The sequence below is a fragment of the Oratosquilla oratoria genome, chromosome 17 (assembly GCF_046742065.1).
Source record: "Oratosquilla oratoria isolate Oo_2021 chromosome 17, ASM4674206v1, whole genome shotgun sequence".
Lineage (NCBI taxonomy): Eukaryota > Metazoa > Arthropoda > Malacostraca > Stomatopoda > Squillidae > Oratosquilla > Oratosquilla oratoria.
In genome coordinates, this window is record NC_134793.1 from 14,283,720 (window position 1) to 14,298,731 (window position 15,012).

Here is a 15,012-nt window from a genome sequence, read left to right on the forward strand (position 1 = left end):
GCTTCGACTGTTGAGGCAGGCCACTGCTGGGACTAGGAGAGAAACGCAGGATTCGAATCCACAACTAAGCAAATGCGAGACCAGCATGCTTCCGATGACGTCACCAGAGCACCAAAAATCCCTCAAAGTTACTCAAATATTGACTCATCTGTATCCTAGTCAGAGTCTTTTCCAATAGATCACACGGAGAACATCAAAACAGGTTTACAATGAGGGATATCGATCGTCTTCTCAGCCTCCTTTCTTCACCATCTACCCGAAATCACAACCTCCAAATTTGACGATTTTTTTTTTTTTTTTCCAAAATGAGAAAGACAAACGCAGGTCCGCCATAGCTTATCTATAACGTTGGTTAAAAATATATTCTGATAATGTAATGAAATTAGGTTAGGTTAGGTTAGGTTTGGTCTGCATGATTAGAACTGTAGATGCTCCACCCCCACAGAGTTCTCCGTGTTCTTGATGAAGAACTTCTCTCTGCCTTAGAAACCTCACTTACTTGACCTTCCTCAGACACATTTCCACCACGATAACTGCATTCATAAAAATTAGATGTTGATTTTGTTGTTTTTATATAACTAATGAAAATATACTGTATTCAACATTTTTAACAACTGACAAATTTTTCTTTCCACCACAGTTCAGTTTAAAGATTTATTTATTTCTATTTTTTATCTTTTATTTATTTATTCATTTATTTGTTTATTCAGTTATTTATTTATTTATATATTTATTCATTTATCTACCTATTTTGTAATGCATGTGGAGCATGCACTCCTTTCATGAACGATGTTGACTTACTAATTTTCTTACTCCTCAAACTCATGTATTTTTTCTTTCAACCCCTATTATTTTTCATTTACACCTCGGCCTGTTTCCACATCTTCATAATACAACTTGTAGATCTCAACTAATTCTATGCTCTTCCTGTGAGATTCAAATTCATTCACCATTTATTTGTGCATCCAATCACCTTTTATATTTCTGGTTTCCTAAGTCAAGTTTACCGCTTTTTATGGGGCGTAAAAACAGGATTTTTTCTCTTCTCAGATATCGTGCTTATTCTAAACTGTGCCCGTGAGCCTTGTCAATAATTTGAAGGATCTTGTTTTCTATTTATTTGTAACAAGATGGTCTTCTAGGCTTATTTGGTCGGTCTGTCAGTCTAGTTGGGGCAGTGGGCCAATGGTGGTCTCACGTTGCTTGCCAGGGCTCATCTTCGCTTCTTTCGAAACGCGTTTCCTGGGTTTCACCCTTGACTTTTGCTTGAGGACTAGTCGACCCTGCTATTGTTGCCGTTGTCCTCGTCGGAGGATCCAGGGCGCTTTGCCTATAAATGCGCGGTGCCAGAGATGATCAGTGTGACTTGCTATCATGGCTTCAAAGATGTTTGGAAACGCTCTTGGATTTCTGTTGATGGTAAGTATGTGACTGAGCGTGACTCAAGTGTGTCTACATCACCCTCTAATGGATCAGTAGTAAAGACACGTGGATTTGATTTGATATGGTTCTGGAGACTACTGGAACGTTCGCGTGCCAAGCGTCTCATCTCAGTTTGCTCACACGCTGTCCTGCTTTGAAAAACATTACCAAAACATAAGTGGTTAATTTTGATAATGATCATTGTTGATTTCTTTTTCAGGTGATGTGTCTCACCGCCGTCAGCGGCTCCAACATTTACCGTCACAGACGCCACGCCACGGAGCCAGTTACCGTCGTCGCCACCGCCCCTGTCGCCCCCAAGCCAGTCCAAGTTCAGAATGTGTTCCACAACGCTCTCGATAGGGTGCGACTGCTCTTGGGAACTCCCGTTCATGTCCAGGTCGCCAACGCAGTCAGTGGTGGGGCTGGTGCAGCTACAGGACCTAAGACTTCTGCTCCCGTCACTGGTATTGCGGCTGTGGTTGGAAACTCTGTCGCTGCCGACACTGGTGCTCCTGACGCTACCCCTGTCGCCGCCGATGCAGCCAGTGTACCACTGACAACAGCAGAGGAGCCTTCCCTCGCACAAGAAACTGCTGAAACGCCAACAGTAGAAGCCCCCGAAACACCCGTAGTTGAAACGGCTGAAGTACCCATTGAGGAAGCTCCTGAAGTAGCCGTACAGGAGGTTCCCGAAGCACCTGTAGAAGTTGCTGAGGCACCCGTTGAGAAAGCTGCTGAACCATCTGCTGCCGAGCAGGAAGTCCAGGAAGTTGTCGAAGCTCTCGTACAGGAGGCTGCCGAAGCACCTGCCGCCGAACAGGAAGCCCAGGAAGTTGTCGAAACACCCACTGAAGAAGTTGCTGAGGCACCCATGGAGGAAGCCGCTGAAGCACCTGCCGTTGAGCAGAAAGCCCAGGAAGTTGTCGAAGCTCCCGTAGAGGAGGCTCCCGAAGCACCTGCCGTCGATCAAGAAGCTCAGGAGAATGCTGAAGCACCCACTGAAGAAGTTGCTGAGGCACCCGTGGAGGAAGCTGCTGAAGTACCTGCCGTCGACCAGGAACCCCAGGAACTTCCCGAAGCTCCCGTAAAGGAAGAAGCTGCTGAGGTACCTACCATCGACCAAGAAGCCAAGGAGGTTCTTGAAACACCCGCAGAAGAAGTTCCTGAAGCACCTGCACAGGAAGCCGCCGACCAAGAAGTCCAGGAAGGTGCTGAAGCATCCGCCTAGGCCACATCTGAAACCTTTCCTTCCTTCCACCTTGCTGACCCACAAAGCCACAAAACTGTACAAGACTGTCCAAGCCGAAACTTCATCTCTCCTTCTAGTACACGAATTATTCACCCAAGAACCTTTCCCACCCTCTAGTTACCCTCACCTTCTAGCCTATAGTAATTTCTAAACCCTCTTCAGAACCAAATACTATTCCCCCCGCCCCAGTTATTGAAGATTGTGGCTGCTGATATTGACAGTTGTTTTACAGGATTTGTCTTCCATTATTTAAGTATTTATTGCCATAGGTATAAAAAGTGATTGGTAATAAAATGATCGTAAGAAAACTGACCTATTACTTGCTAGCACATCCCCTAAGGCAACACAGAAACTTGCAGGACAATCAGGCATGACTGCAAAATGAATAGATGAGAGAACATCAATAATCAGGTTTATTCCTGCCGCACGGTCGAAGAGTCTGCAAAGTTTCTTTCTCAAAACGTTAATTCTGCACTTTTCTTTACACTCAGCGAATTATCTCACTACCATAAAAACTATTCATGTCTGTTTATTTCTTGGTTACGTATCTCTGCTATTTACAAATTCAATTTCATAACCTTCTTAAGCTTTGATTTTGTTTATAGAATAATGACTCAACCTTATGGGCATGGTGACATATGGATTCTATTTTGACTCATGAAAAATGATTTCATCCATCCCAGGAAACATCATCTCAAGGAAGTTAATAAAACTAATTCGATTAATCTCTTAACACGGTGACGCCAGGCGACTTTATTCGCATGAGGGGTTCTTCGCAAAGGCGTCTAAACATATTGCTCATTATCTATTCTGCAACTTGTCAGATGTCTCAGTATTCAGTGGTTGTGAGTCTACGGAGGGTGATAAAAATAAGCAGTTGAAAGGTCACTAAGTACGTATGTTAAGCTAAACAAAAATCAGTTATGTTGTTGACAATTAAACCACAAGTCACTTTACGTCACGGGTTTGATAGACTCTTTCTTCCAAGTGACACTTGACGTTCAGTATTTGTTCGTGTGTATGTCACTGGTTATACCCTTTGAAATCCCACCGCTGCCACCAATGCATTACCTTCATGGATAGACCTGTCTATTGGAAACAAAATAAATGTTGAATATGCTTTGTTAATTGCCGGCTGCAGCAGTTTTTTTCTGTTTCATCAAAATGAAAATTAACATACTTATATCACAGGATTATGAAGTAGTTGCACAAGTACTGGACAAATTATAATATTGTAATAATACCAACAGATATAACAGTGCTCCATCTCTCCCTGGCTTCCTCTACAGCTACATCTGTCTACCTATCTATCTATCTACCTACGTACTTAGCTACCTATCTATCAACCTATCTCTCAAAGGCTCAAATAATCATGTGCTCCCTCTTCCTTTTATTGCTATTGCTGAAAACTTCAGGTCATTTTAATACGTTCTGTACTTCATTCTTACTCTCCATCTCTATTGTCTTTTGTTTCCCTCAGTCTCTTAAATACTCAACTTAATATGTTTTGTATTCTTCTCTCTCCTCATGCTGTCTACCTTTCTCTCTTGTTCCCTAACTATCTATTCATCTATCTCTTTCTCTCAATTCATAAAGACGTCAACTTATCATAATGTCTGCCACTATTACTGTCTATTGACCTATATACCATCTTGTATTTCTCTTTCGCCCTGGTAGACTTGGGATACCCATTGAATATCAGAATTAAAACAACACGGCAGGACTGGCAGTAATGGTTATAAACTAGACAAATTTAGATTTAAAAAGGAAATAGGCAAGAATTGGTTTACTACTAGGGTGGTCGACGAATGGAGTAGACTTAGTAACCATGTAGTAAGCGCTGAAACTATCAGTTGTTTTAAGAAACGATTAGACAACTTTATGGATGGGGATGACAGGTGGTGATGGATACGGAGCTGCCTAGTGTAGGCCTTATGGTCTCCTGCAGTCTTCTTCATTCTTATGTTCTTATATTCTTTTTGGATGTACATTCGAACAATTTGCTGGGAAATAAAGAAAAAAAAACATCACTCAATTAAGAAAATGGAAAATATATACTCAGACTGCTAGAACGTTGATCACTGGATACTACACAACGAGGGCCGAGAAAAAGTGCACAAAAGGAAAAGCAATAGACAACTTCATTGGCAAATGAAGAAGAAAAAGAAAACAAAAGCGTCTTGAGGTTAAGATTGAAATATGTTTGATATTTTTTCTTGTAGCTATATATTTTCTGAGCCGATGACCGATTAGGTTTCATGTGACAGATTTTACTACTAATTATATGGGGCGTAAAAACAGGATTTTTTTTCTCAGATATCGTGCTTATTGTAAACTGCACCCATGAGCCTTGTCAATAATTTGAAGGATCTTGTTTTCGATTTATTCGTAACAAGATGGTCTTCTAGACTTATTTGGTCTGTCTGTCAGTCTAGCTGGGGCTGTAGGCCAATGGTAGTCTCACGTTGCTTGCCAGGACTCATCTTCGCTTCTTTCGAAACGCGTTTCCTGGGTTTCACCATTGACTTTTGCTTGAGGACTAGTCGACCCTGCTGTTGTTGCCGTTGTCCTCGTCGGAGGATCCAGGGCGCTTTGCCTATAAATGCGCGGCGCCAGAGATGATCAGTGTGACTTGCTATCATGGCTTCAAAGATGTTTGGAAACGCTCTTGGATTTCTGCTGATGGTAAGTGTGTGAATGAGCGTGACTCAAGTGTGTCTACATCACCCTCTAATGGATCAGTAGTGAAGACACGTGGATTCGATTTGATATGGTTCTGGAGACTACTGGGATGTTCGCGTGCCAAGCGTCTCATCTCAGTTTGCTCACACGCTGTGCTGCTTTGAAAAACATTACCAAAACATAAGTGGTTAATTTTGATAATGATCATCGTTGATTTCTTTTTCAGGTGATGTGTCTCACCGCCGTCAGCGGCTCCAACATTTACCGTCACAGACGCCACGCCACGGAGCCAGTTACCGTCGTCGCCACAGCCCCTGACGCCCCCAAGCCAGTCCAAGTTCAGAATGTGTTCCACAACGCTCTCGATAGGGTGCGACTGCTCTTGGGAACTCCCGTTCACGTCCAGGTCGCCAACGCAGTCAGTGGTGGGGCTGATGCAGCTCCAGGACCTAAGACTTCTGCTCCCGTCACTGGTATTGCGGCTGTGGTTGGAAACTCTGTCGCTGCCGACACTGGTGCTCCTGATGCTGCCCCTGTCGCCGCTGACACAGCCAGTGTACCACTGACAACAGCAGAGGAGCCTTCCCTCGTCCAGGAAACTGCTGAAACGCCAGCAGTACAAGCTCCCGAAGCGCCCGTAGTTGAAACGGCTGAAGTACCCATTGAGGAAGCTCCTGAAGTAGCCGTACAGGAAGATCCCGAAGCACCTGTAGAAGTTGCTGAGGTACCCGTTGAGAAAGCTGCTGAAGCAGCTGCTGCCGAGCAGGAAGTCCAGGAAGTTGTCGAAGCTCTCGTACAGGAGGCTGCCGAAGCACCTGCCGCCGAACAGGAAGCCCAGGAAGCTGTCGAAACACCCACTGAAGAAGTTGCTGAGGCACCCATGGAGGAAGCCGCTGAAGCACCTGCCGTTGAGCAGAAAGCCCAGGAAGTTGTCGAAGCTCCCGTAGAGGAGGCTCCCGAAGCACCTGCCGTTGATCAAGAAGCTCAGGAGAATGCTGAAGCACCCGCTGAAGAAGTTGCTGAGGTACCCGTGGAGGAAGCTGCTGAAGTACCTGCCTTCGACCAGGAAGTTGCCGAAGCTCCCGTAGAGGAAGAAGCTGCTGAGGTACCTACCATCGACCAAGAAGCCAAGGAGGTTGTTGAAACACCCGCTGAAGAAGTTCCTGAAGCACCTGCACAGGAAGCCGCCGACCAAGAAGTCCAGGAAGGTGCTGAAGCATCCGCCTAGGCCACATCTGAAACCTTTCCTTCCTTCCACCTTCCTGAACCACAAAGCCAGAAAACTGTACAAGACTGTCCAAGCCGAAACTTCATCTCTCCTTCTATTACACGAATTATTCACCCACGAACCTTTCCCACCCTCTAGTTACCCTCACCTTCTAGCCTATAGTTATTTCTAAACCCGCTTCAGAACCAAATACTATTTCCCCCGCCCCAGTTATTGAAGATTGTGGCTGCTCATATTGACAGTTGTTTTACAGGATTTGTCTTCCATTATTTAAGTATTTATTGCCATAGGTATAAAAAGTGATTGGTAATAAAATGATCATAAGATAACTGACCTATTACTTGCTAGCACATCCCCTAAGGCAACACAGAAACTTGCAGGGCAATCAAGCATGACTGCAAAATGAATAGATGAGAGAACATCAATAATCAGGTTTATTCCTGCCGCACGGTCGAAGAGTCTGCAAAGTTTCTTTCTCAAAACGTTGATTCTGCACTTTTCTTTACACTCAGCGAATTATCTCATTACCATAAAAACTATTCATGTCTGTTTATTTCTTGGTTACGTATTTCTGCTATTTACAAATTCAATTTCATAATCTTCTTAAGCTTTGATTTTGTTTATAGAATAATGACTCGACCTTATGGGCATGGTGACATATGGATTCTATTTTGATTCATGAAAAATGATTTCATCCATCCCAGGAAATATCGTCTTAGGAAAGTTTATAAAACTAATTCAATCCTTAACACGGTGACGCCAGGCGATTTTATTCGCATGAGGGGGGGTCTTTGCGAAGGCGTATAAAAATATTGCTCTTTATCTATTCTGCAACTTTTCAGATGTCTCAGTATTCAGTGGTTGTGAGTCTACGGAGGGTGATAAAAATAAGCAGTTGAAAGATCACTAAGTACGTATATTAAGCTAAACAGAAACCAGTTATGTTGTTGACAATTAAACCACAAGTCACTTTACGTCACGGGTTTGATGGACTCTTTCTTCCAAGTGGCATTTGACGTTCAGTATTTGTTCGTGCGTATGTCACTGGTTATACCCTTTGAAATCCCACCGCTGCCACCAATTCATTACCTTCATGGATAGACCTGTCTATTAGGAACAAAATAAATGTCGAATAGGCTTTGTTAACTGCCGGCTGCTGCGGTTTTTCTGTTTCATCAAAATGAAAATTAGCATATTTATATCACGGGATTATGAAGCAGTTGCACAAGTACTGGAGAAATTATAATATTGTAATAATACCAACAGAGAAAACAGTGCTCCATGTCTCCCTGGCTTCCTCTACAGATCCATCTGTCTACCTATCTATCTATCTACCTACCTACTTAGCTACCTATCTATCAACCTATCTCTCAGAAGCTCAAATAATCATGTGCTCCCTCTTCCTTTTATTTTCTATTACTGAAAACTTCAGGTCATTTTAATGTGTTCTGTACGTCATTCTTACTCTCCATCTCTATTGTCTTTTGTTTCTCTCAGTCTCTTAAATACTCAACTTAATATATTTTGTATTCTTCTCTCTCCTCATGCTTTCTACCTTTCTCTCTTGTTCCCTAACTATCTATTCATCTATCTCTTTCTCTCAATTCATAAAGACGTCAACTTATCATAATGTCTGCCACTATTACTGTCTATTGACCTATATACCATCTTGTATTTCTCTTTCGCCATGGTAGACTTGGGATACTCATTGAATATCAGAATTAAAACAACACGGCAGGACTGGCAGTAATGGTTATAAACTGGACAAATTTAGACTTAAAAAGGAAATAGGCAAGAATTGGTTTACTAATAGGGTGGTCGACGAATGGAATAGACTTAGTAACCATGTAGTAAGCGCTGAAACTATCAGTTGTTTTAAGAAACGATTAGACAACATTATGGATGGGGATGACAGGTGGTGATGGATACGGAGCTGCCTAGTGTAGGCCTTATGGTCTCTTGCAGTCTTCTTCATTCTTATGTTCTTATATTCTTTTTGGATGTAGATTCGAACAATTTGCTGGGAAATAAAAAAAAACATCACTCAATTAAGAAAATGGAAAATATATACTCAGACTGCTAGAACGTTGATCACTGGATACTACACAACGAGGGCCGAGAAAAAGTGCACAAAAGGAAAAGCAATAGACAACTTCATTGACAAAAGAAGAAGAAAACAAAAGCGTCTTGAGGTTAAGATTGAAATATGTTTGATATTTTTTCTTGTAGCTATATATTTTCTGAGCCGATGACCGATTAGGTTTCATGTGACAGATTTTACTACTAATTATATGGGGCGTAAAAACAGGATTTTTTTTCTCAGATATCGTGCTTGTTCTAAAGTGCACCCATGAGCCTTGTCAATAATTTGAAGGATCTTGTTTTCTATTTATTCGTAACAAGATGGTCTGCTAGACTTATTTGGTCTGTCTGTCAGTCTAGTTGGGGCAGTGGGCCAATGGCGGTCTCACGTTGCTTGCCAGGGCTCATCTTCGCTTCTTTCGAAATGTGTTTCCTGGGTTTCACCATTGACTTTTGCTTGAGGACCAGTCGACCCTGCTGTTGTTGCCGTTGTCCTCGTCGAAGGATCCAGGGCGTTTTGCCTATAAATGCGTGGCGCTAGAGATGATCAGTGTGACTTGCTATCATGGCTTCAAAGATGTTTGGAAACGCTCTTGGATTTCTGTTGATGGTTAGTGTGTGATTGAGCGTGACTCAAGTGTGTCTACATCACCCTCTAATGCATCGATAGTGAAGGGACGCGGACATTGATTTGGTCCTGGAGAATACTGGGACGTTCGCGTGCCAACCGTCTAATCTCAGTTTGCTCACACGCTGTCCTGCTTTGAAAAACATGACCAAAACATAAGTGGTTAATTTTGATAATGGTGATTGTTGATTTCTTTTTCAGGTGATGTGTCTCACCGCCGTCAGCAGCTCCAAAATTTACCGTCACAGACGCCAGGCCACGGAGCCAGTTACCGTCGTCGCCACCGCCCCTGTCGCCCCCAAGCCAGTCCAAGTTCAGAATGTGTTCCACAACGCTCTCGATAGGGTGCGACTGCTCTTGGGAACTCCCGTTCACGTCCAGGTCGCCAACGCAGTCAGTGGTGGGGCTGATGCAGCTCCAGGACCTAAGACTTCTGCTCCCGTTACTGGTATTGCGGCTGTGGTTGGAAACTCTGTCGCTGCCGACACTGGTGCTCCTGATGCTGCCCATGTCGCCGCTGATGCAGCCAGTGTACCGCTGACAACAGCAGAGGAGCCTTCCCTCGTCCAGGAAACTCCTGAAACGCCAGCAGTACAAGCTGAAACGGCTGAAGTACTCATTGAGAAAGCTCCTGAAGTAGCCGTACAGGAGGTTCCCGAAGCACCTGTAGAAGTTGCTGAGGCACCCGTTGAGAAAGCTGCTGAACCATCTGCTGCCGAGCAGGAAGTCCAGGAAGTTGTCGAAGCTCTCGTAGAGAAGGCTGCCGAAGCACCTGCCGCTGAACAGGAAGCCCAGGAAGTTATCGAAACACCAGCTGAAGAAGTTGCTGAGACACCCGTGGAAGAAGCCGCTGAAGCACCTGCCGTTGAGCAGGAAGCCCAAGAGGTTGTCGAAGCTCCCATAGAGGAGGCTCCCGAAGCACCTGCCTTCGATCAAGAAGCTCAGGAGGTTGCTGAATCACTCGCTGAAGAAGTTGCTGAGGCACCAGTGGAGGAAGTTGCTGAAGTACCTGCCGTCGACCAGGAACCCCAGGAACTTCCCGAAGCTCCCGTAGAGGAAGAATCTTGCCGAGGTACCTGCCATCGACCAAGAAGCCGAGGAGATTGTTGAAGCACCCGCAGAGGAAGCCGCTGAAGCACCCGCAGAGGAAGCCGCCGAACAAGAAGTCCAGGAAGGTGCTGAAGCATCCGCCTAGGCCACATCTGAAACCTTTCCTTCCTTCCACCTTCCTGACCCACAAAGCCACAAAACTGTACAAGACTGTCCAAGCCGAAACTTCATCTCTCCTTCTACTACACGCATTATTCACCCAAGAACCTTTCCCACCCTCTAGTTACCCTCACCTTCTAGCCTATAGTCATTTCTAAATCCGCTTCAGAACCAAATACTATTTCCCCCGCCCCAGTTATTGAAAAGTGTGGCTGCTCATATTGACAGTTATTCTACAGGATTTGTCTTCCATTATTTAAGTATTTATTGCCATAGGTATAAAAAGTGATTGGTAATAAAATGATCGTAAGAAAACTGACCTATTACTTGCTAGCACATCCCCTAAGGCAACACAGAAACTTGCAGGGCAATCAAGCATGACTGCAAAATGAATAGATGAGAGAACGTCAATAATCAGGTTTATTCCTGCCGCACGGTCGAAGAGTCTGCAAAGTTTCTTTCTCAAAACGTTGATTCTGCAATTTTCTTTTCATTCAGCGAATTATCTCACTACCATAAAAACTATTCATGTCTGTTTATTTCTTGGTTACGTATTTCTGCTATTTACAAATTCCATCTCATAATCTTCTTAAGCTTTGATTTTGTTTATAGAATAATGACTCTACCTTATGGGCATGGTGACATATGGATTCTATTTTGACTCATGAAAAATGATTTCATCCATCCCAGGAAATATCGTCTTAGGAAAGTTTATGAAACTAATTCAATCCTTAACACGGTGACGCCAGGCGATTTTATTCGCATGAGGGGGGACTTTGCGAAGGCGTCTAAAAATATTGCTCATTATCTATTCTGCAACTTTTCAGATGTCTCAGTATTCAGTGGTTGTGAGTCTACGGAGGGTGATAAAAATAAGCAGTTGAAAGATCACTAAGTACGCATGTTAAGCTAAACAAAAATCAGTTATGTTGTTGACAATTAAACCACAAGTCACTTTACGTCACGGGTTTGATAAACTCTTCCAAGTGGCATTTGACGTTCAGTATTTGTTCGTGTGTATGTCACTGGTTATGCCCTTTGAAATCCCACCGTTGCCACCAATTCATTACCTTCATGGATAGACCTCTCTATTAGGAACAAAATAAATGTTGAATATGCTTTGTTAATTGCCGGCTGCTGCGGTTTTTTTTTTTTTTTTTTTTTTCATCAAAATGAAAATTAGGTAATTTATATCACAGGATTATGAAGTGGTTGCACAAGTACTGGAGAAATTATAATCTAATAAATAAAAGCGGTTTCGTGTCTGTCTGTCTGTCTGTCAGACTATTTCTCGATTCGATCGATCGACTAATTTCGATTTCGACGACTCAACCTTACTTTGTAAATGTTTCAGAGTAAATTTGGCTCCAATTCATGAGTAGCATTTAAAGTAATTGAGCTTTTCGAACAAATATTGGCTAATTTTTTTTTTAAATGAAAAATAATTGAGAAAAAATATATATATATTTTTCTAAATTTAAAATTAAGAGTTTATCGAATTCATCAACATGCTGAGATCTCAGGGGCGAAGCCACTTTCTAACAAAATCTAGTATTGTAATAATACCAACAGAGAAATCAGTGCTCCATCTCTCCCCGGCTTCCTCTACAGATCCATCTGTCTACCTATCTATCTATCTACCTACCTGCTTACCTACCTATCTATCAACCTATCTCTCAGAGGCTCAAATAATCAAGTGCTCCCTCTTCCTTTTATTTCTATTACTGAAAACTTCAGGTCATTTTAATGCGTTCTGTACCTCATTCCTACTCTCCATCTCTATTGTCTTTTGTTTCTCTCAGTCTCTTAAATACTCAACTTAATATGTTTTCTATTCCTCTCCTCATGCTCTCTATTCATCTATCTCTTTCTCTCAATTCATAAAGACGTCAACTTATCATAATGTCTGCCACTATGACTGTCTATTGACCTATATACCATCTTGTATTTCTCTTTCACCCTTGTACATTTGGGATACTCTTTGAATATCAGAATTACTTTTATGGATGTACATTTGAACAATTTGCTGGGAAATAAAGAAAAAAAATCATCACTCAATTAAGAAAATGGAAAATATATACTCAGACTGCTAGAACGTTGATCACTGGATACTACACAACGAGTGCCGAGAAACAGTGTACAGAAGGAAAAGCAATAGACAACTTCATTGGCAAAAGAAGAAGAAGCAAACAAAAGCGTCTTGAGGTTAAGATTGTAATATGTTTGATATTTTTTCTTGTAGCTATATATTTTCTGAGCCGACGACCGATTAGGTTTCATGTGACAGATTTTACTACTAATTATATGGGGCGTAAAAACAGGATTTTTTTTCTCAGATATCGTGCTTATTCTAAACTGCACCCATGAGCCTTGTCAATAATTTGAAGGATCTTGTTTTCTATTTATTCGTAACAAGATGGTCTGCTAGGCTTATTTGGTCTGTCTGTCAGTCTAGCTGGGGCAGTGGGCCAATGGTGGTCTCACGTTGCTTGCCAGGGCTCATCTTCGCTTCTTTCGAAACGCGTTTCCTGGGTTTCACCCTTGACTTTTGCTTGAGGACTAGTCGACCCTGCTGTTGTTGCCGTTGTCCTCGTCGGAGGATCCAGGGCGCTTTGCCTATAAATGTGCGGCGCCAGAGATGATCAGTGTGACTTGCTATCATGGCTTCAAAGATGTTTGGAAACGCTCTTGGATTTCTGCTGATGGTAAGTGTGTGACTGAGCGTGACTCAAGTGTATCTACATCACCCTCTAATGCATCGATAGGGAAGGGACGCGGACATTGATTTGGTCCTGGAGACTACTGGGACGTTCGTGTGCCAAGCGTCTCATCTCAGTTTGCTCACACGCAGTCCTGCTTTGAGAAACATTACCAAAACATAGGTGGTTAATTTTGATAATGATCATCTTTGATTTCTTTTTCAGGTGATGTGTCTCACCTCCGTCAGCGGCTCCAACATTGACCGTCACAGACGCCAGGCCACGGAGCCAGTTACCGTCGTCGCCACCGCCCCTGTCGCCCCCAAGCCAGTCCAAGTTCAGAATGTGTTCCACAACGCTCTCGATAGGGTGCGACTGCTCTTGGGAACTCCCGTTCACGTCCAGGTCGCCAACGCAGTCAGTGGTGGAGCTGATGCAGCTCCAGGACCTAAGACTTCTGCTCCCGTCACTGGTATTGCGGCTGTGGTTGGAAACTCTGTCGCTGCTGACACTGGTGCTCCTGACGCTGCCCCTGTCGCCGCTGATGCAGCCAGTGTACCACTGACAACAGCAGAGGAGCCTTCCCTCATCCAGGAAACTGCTGAAACGCCAGCAGTAGAAGCCCCCGAAACACCCGTAGTTGAAACGGCTGAAGTACCCATTGAGGAAACTCCTGAAGTAGCCGTAGAGGAGGTTCCCGAAGCACCTGTAGAAGTTGCTGAGGCACCCGTTGAGAAAGCTGCTGAACCATCTGCTGCCGAGCAGGAAGTCCAGGAGGTTGTCGAAGCTGTCGTAGAGGAGGCTGCCGAAGCACCTGCCACTGAACAGGAAGCCCAGGAAGTTGTCGAAACACCCACTGAAGAAGTTGCTGAGGCACCCATGGAGGAAGCCGCTGAAGCACCTGCCGTTGAGCAGAAAGCCCAGGAAGTTGTCGAAGCTCCCGTAGAGGAGGCTCCCGAAGCACCTGCCGTTGATCAAGAAGCTCAGGAGAATGCTGAAGCACCCAATGAAGAAGTTGCTGAGGCACCCGTGGAGGAAGCTGCTGAAGTACCTGCCGTCGACCAGGAACCCCAGGAACTTCCCGAAGCTCCCGTAAAGGAAGAAGCTGCTGAGGTACCTACCATCGACCAAGAAGCCAAGGAGGTTGTTGAAACACCCGCAGAAGAAGTTGCTGAAGCACCTGCACAGGAAGCCGCCGAACAAGAAGTCCAGGAAGGTGCTGAAGCATCCGCCTAGGCCACATCTGAAACCTTTCCTTCCTTCCACCTTCCTGACCCACAAAGCCAGAAAACTGTACAAGACTGTCCAAGCCGAAACTTCATCTCTCCTTCTAGTACACGAATTATTCACCCAAGAACCTTTCCCACCCTCTAGTTACCCTCACCTTCTAGCCTATAGTCATTTCTAAACCCGCTTCAGAACCAAATACTATTTCCCCCGCCCCAGTTATTGAAGATTGTGGCTGCTCATATTGGCAGTTGTTTTACAGGATTTGTCTTCCATTATTTAAGTATTTATTGCCATAGGTATAAAAAGTGATTGGTAATAAAATGATTGTAAGAAAACTGACCTATTACTTGCTAGCACATTCCCTAAGGCAACACAGAAACTTGCAGGGCAATCAGGTATGACTGCAAAATGAATAGATGAGTGAACATCAAGAATCAGGTTTATTCCTGCTGCACGGTCGAAGAGTCTGCAAAGTTTCTTTCTCAAAACGTTGATTCTGCACTTTTCTTTACACTCAGTGAGTTATCTCACTACCATAAAAACTATTCATGTCTGTTTATTTCTTGGTTAAGTATTTATA

General features: G+C 43.6%; 2 protein-coding genes across 2 annotated transcripts; both read left to right on the forward strand.

Moving 5' to 3' along the window:
• The first annotated feature begins 1,538 nt into the window (after positions 1-1,538).
• Positions 1,539-2,762, forward strand: LOC143034156 (uncharacterized). Its single transcript, XM_076200102.1, has one exon. It carries the CDS (start codon positions 1,646-1,648, stop codon positions 2,651-2,653), a length of 1,008 nt encoding a protein of 335 aa, XP_076056217.1. The 5' UTR covers positions 1,539-1,645; the 3' UTR covers positions 2,654-2,762.
• Positions 2,763-13,163: 10,401 nt separating this feature from the next.
• Positions 13,164-14,559, forward strand: LOC143034234 (uncharacterized). Its single transcript, XM_076200172.1, has 2 exons — positions 13,164-13,208; positions 13,428-14,559. The coding sequence occupies exons 1-2, from the start codon at positions 13,164-13,166 to the stop codon at positions 14,436-14,438; spliced, it is 1,056 nt and encodes a 351-aa protein (XP_076056287.1). The 3' UTR covers positions 14,439-14,559.
• The last annotated feature ends 453 nt before the right edge of the window (positions 14,560-15,012 follow it).

Coding starts and splice junctions, on each gene's coding strand:
- LOC143034156 (XM_076200102.1), top strand. CDS start 1,646: ATGTGTCTCACCGCCGTCAGCGGCTCCAACATTTACCGTCACAGACGC.
- LOC143034234 (XM_076200172.1), top strand. CDS start 13,164: ATGGCTTCAAAGATGTTTGGAAACGCTCTTGGATTTCTGCTGATG. Junction 13,209..13,427: donor CTCTTGGATTTCTGCTGATG/GTAAGTGTGTGA, acceptor TTTCTTTTTCAG/GTGATGTGTCTCACCTCCGT.